Source organism: Eimeria tenella, genomic scaffold (genome assembly GCF_000499545.2).
Source record: "Eimeria tenella Houghton genomic scaffold, Eth_scaff2607, whole genome shotgun sequence".
Lineage (NCBI taxonomy): Eukaryota > Apicomplexa > Conoidasida > Eucoccidiorida > Eimeriidae > Eimeria > Eimeria tenella.
The window spans coordinates 304-1,884 of record NW_013542479.1 but is presented as its reverse complement, the minus strand read 5'-3'; the positions used below and the strand labels follow the sequence as shown (position 1 = coordinate 1,884).

Here is a 1,581-nt window from a genome sequence, read left to right as displayed (position 1 = left end):
CAGCAGCTGGTGCCGCTGCTTGCCCCCGCAGCGACCCGGCGCAGCCGCAGCAGCAGCAGCCCGAAGAGGGGGAACCTGAAAGCGGCCCCTGGAGCGCGCTGCAAGAAGATGTGGGGTTGCCGCCGAGCCTGAGTCAGGTTTCTGTACACCTCAAGGCTTCCCCAAACCTCTTCGCCTGGGCCGCCGTCGCCGCCCACAGGGAGCCTCCGGGCCAAAAGCGCCGCAAGGCTTTGCCTGTGGCTTATTTGCCCTACGTGAGCTGGGGGTTTTGCTGCTGTTGCTGCTGCTCCGCGCTGCTGCTGCTGCTGCTGCCTCATTTGTGCCTCCGGCTGCTGCTGCTGCTGCCTCGTTTGCGTCTCCTGCTGCTGCTGCTGCCCAGCTGGCTGGCCCTAGAGCGTAGGCGGCCGCAGGCTGGCAGCTGCGGGTTGCCTGTGTGTCTGCGGCTGCTGCTGCTTGCTGCAGGGCTCGGGGTACAGCGGGGCCCCGCAGCTGCTTCCGGGGGCTTCCTCGCGGCTGCAGCTGGGGGTGTCTCCCCGCGAGGCTGTCTCTTTGTCTTGGTACATGCAGCGGGCGGGCAGCAGCCTGACTCCGACGTCTCGCATTTCCGCAGCTTCGCTGTTTGCTGGGGTGCCGCTGGGGTCCCTGGGGCCCCTTGGGCCCCAGGGGGGCCCCCACGCACACCTGCTGCGGCGGGGAAGTGCAGCAGGACGAGCCTGGACTGGAGAGGGAGACCCCACCCCCCCGCCCCCTGCTGCTGCCACCTGTGCCCCTGCAGACAGCTACGATGCAGCGTCGTTTTACTGGGGAGAAAGGGGGGGCCTGGTCTCGCTGCAGCAGCGGCAAAACTCGCTGGCCCAGGACTTGCTGGAGCACGCGGTGCTGCGGCAGCTGGCAGACTTGCTCCCGCTTTACGCGCTGCACACTTCCCCTGCGGTGGACATACACCCCACGCTGCGTGTCTACGAGGCCACTCTTTCTCGCCTCAAGCCCAAGACCATTGCAGGGGTTTTGGGGCAGAGGCTGAGGCCGCTGCCGGGGGGCTCTTCTTCCATGTCTCTGCTCTCGGGCCAGCAGCCAGCAGCAGCAGCAGCAGCAGACGATACAACAGCAGTCGCAAGTCCAACTGCTGCTGCTGCCGACTCGGCCCTCGCTGACATTTCAAAGGAGGCTTCTGAGGGGGACACCCCAGGGAGGCACTCCGAGGGCGAGCTGAGGGGCCCGCCGGCCGCAGCAGCAGACGACACCCCCTCAGCTGCAGCAGCAGCAGCAGTAGCAGCACAGCACGATCCGCTGCACCCAGATGCTGCTGCTGTGGACGCGGATGCTGCTACGGCAACTCCGACAAGACCACACACAGCAGACGAAGACCCCGGCGCGGACTCAAGCCCTATACAAACAGAGCGCCCGTCGACAGACTCATCACCCGCAGGCGGCACTCCGCTGCCAGAGTCCGACAGTGCAGCAGCAGCAGCAGCAGCAGCTGATGCTGCTGCTGCTGCGAGCGACCCAGATGGACGCGAGACCGAGTCCGACTCCCCTCACCAGGAAGCGTCAGCAGTGACGTCAGTTTTGTCGAACGCA

General features: G+C 66.5%; 1 protein-coding gene across 1 annotated transcript in view; it reads left to right on the top strand.

Annotated features, from left to right (window-relative positions):
• Window positions 1–462: 462 nt before the first annotated feature.
• Window positions 463–1,581, top strand: part of ETH_00037820 (uncharacterized protein) — a gene marked incomplete at both ends in the record, with an annotated part of 1,362 nt that continues 243 nt past the window's right edge. The window contains one exon of the mRNA XM_013375253.1: window positions 463–1,581. Within this exon, the coding sequence (XP_013230707.1) occupies window positions 463–1,581 (1,119 nt within the window).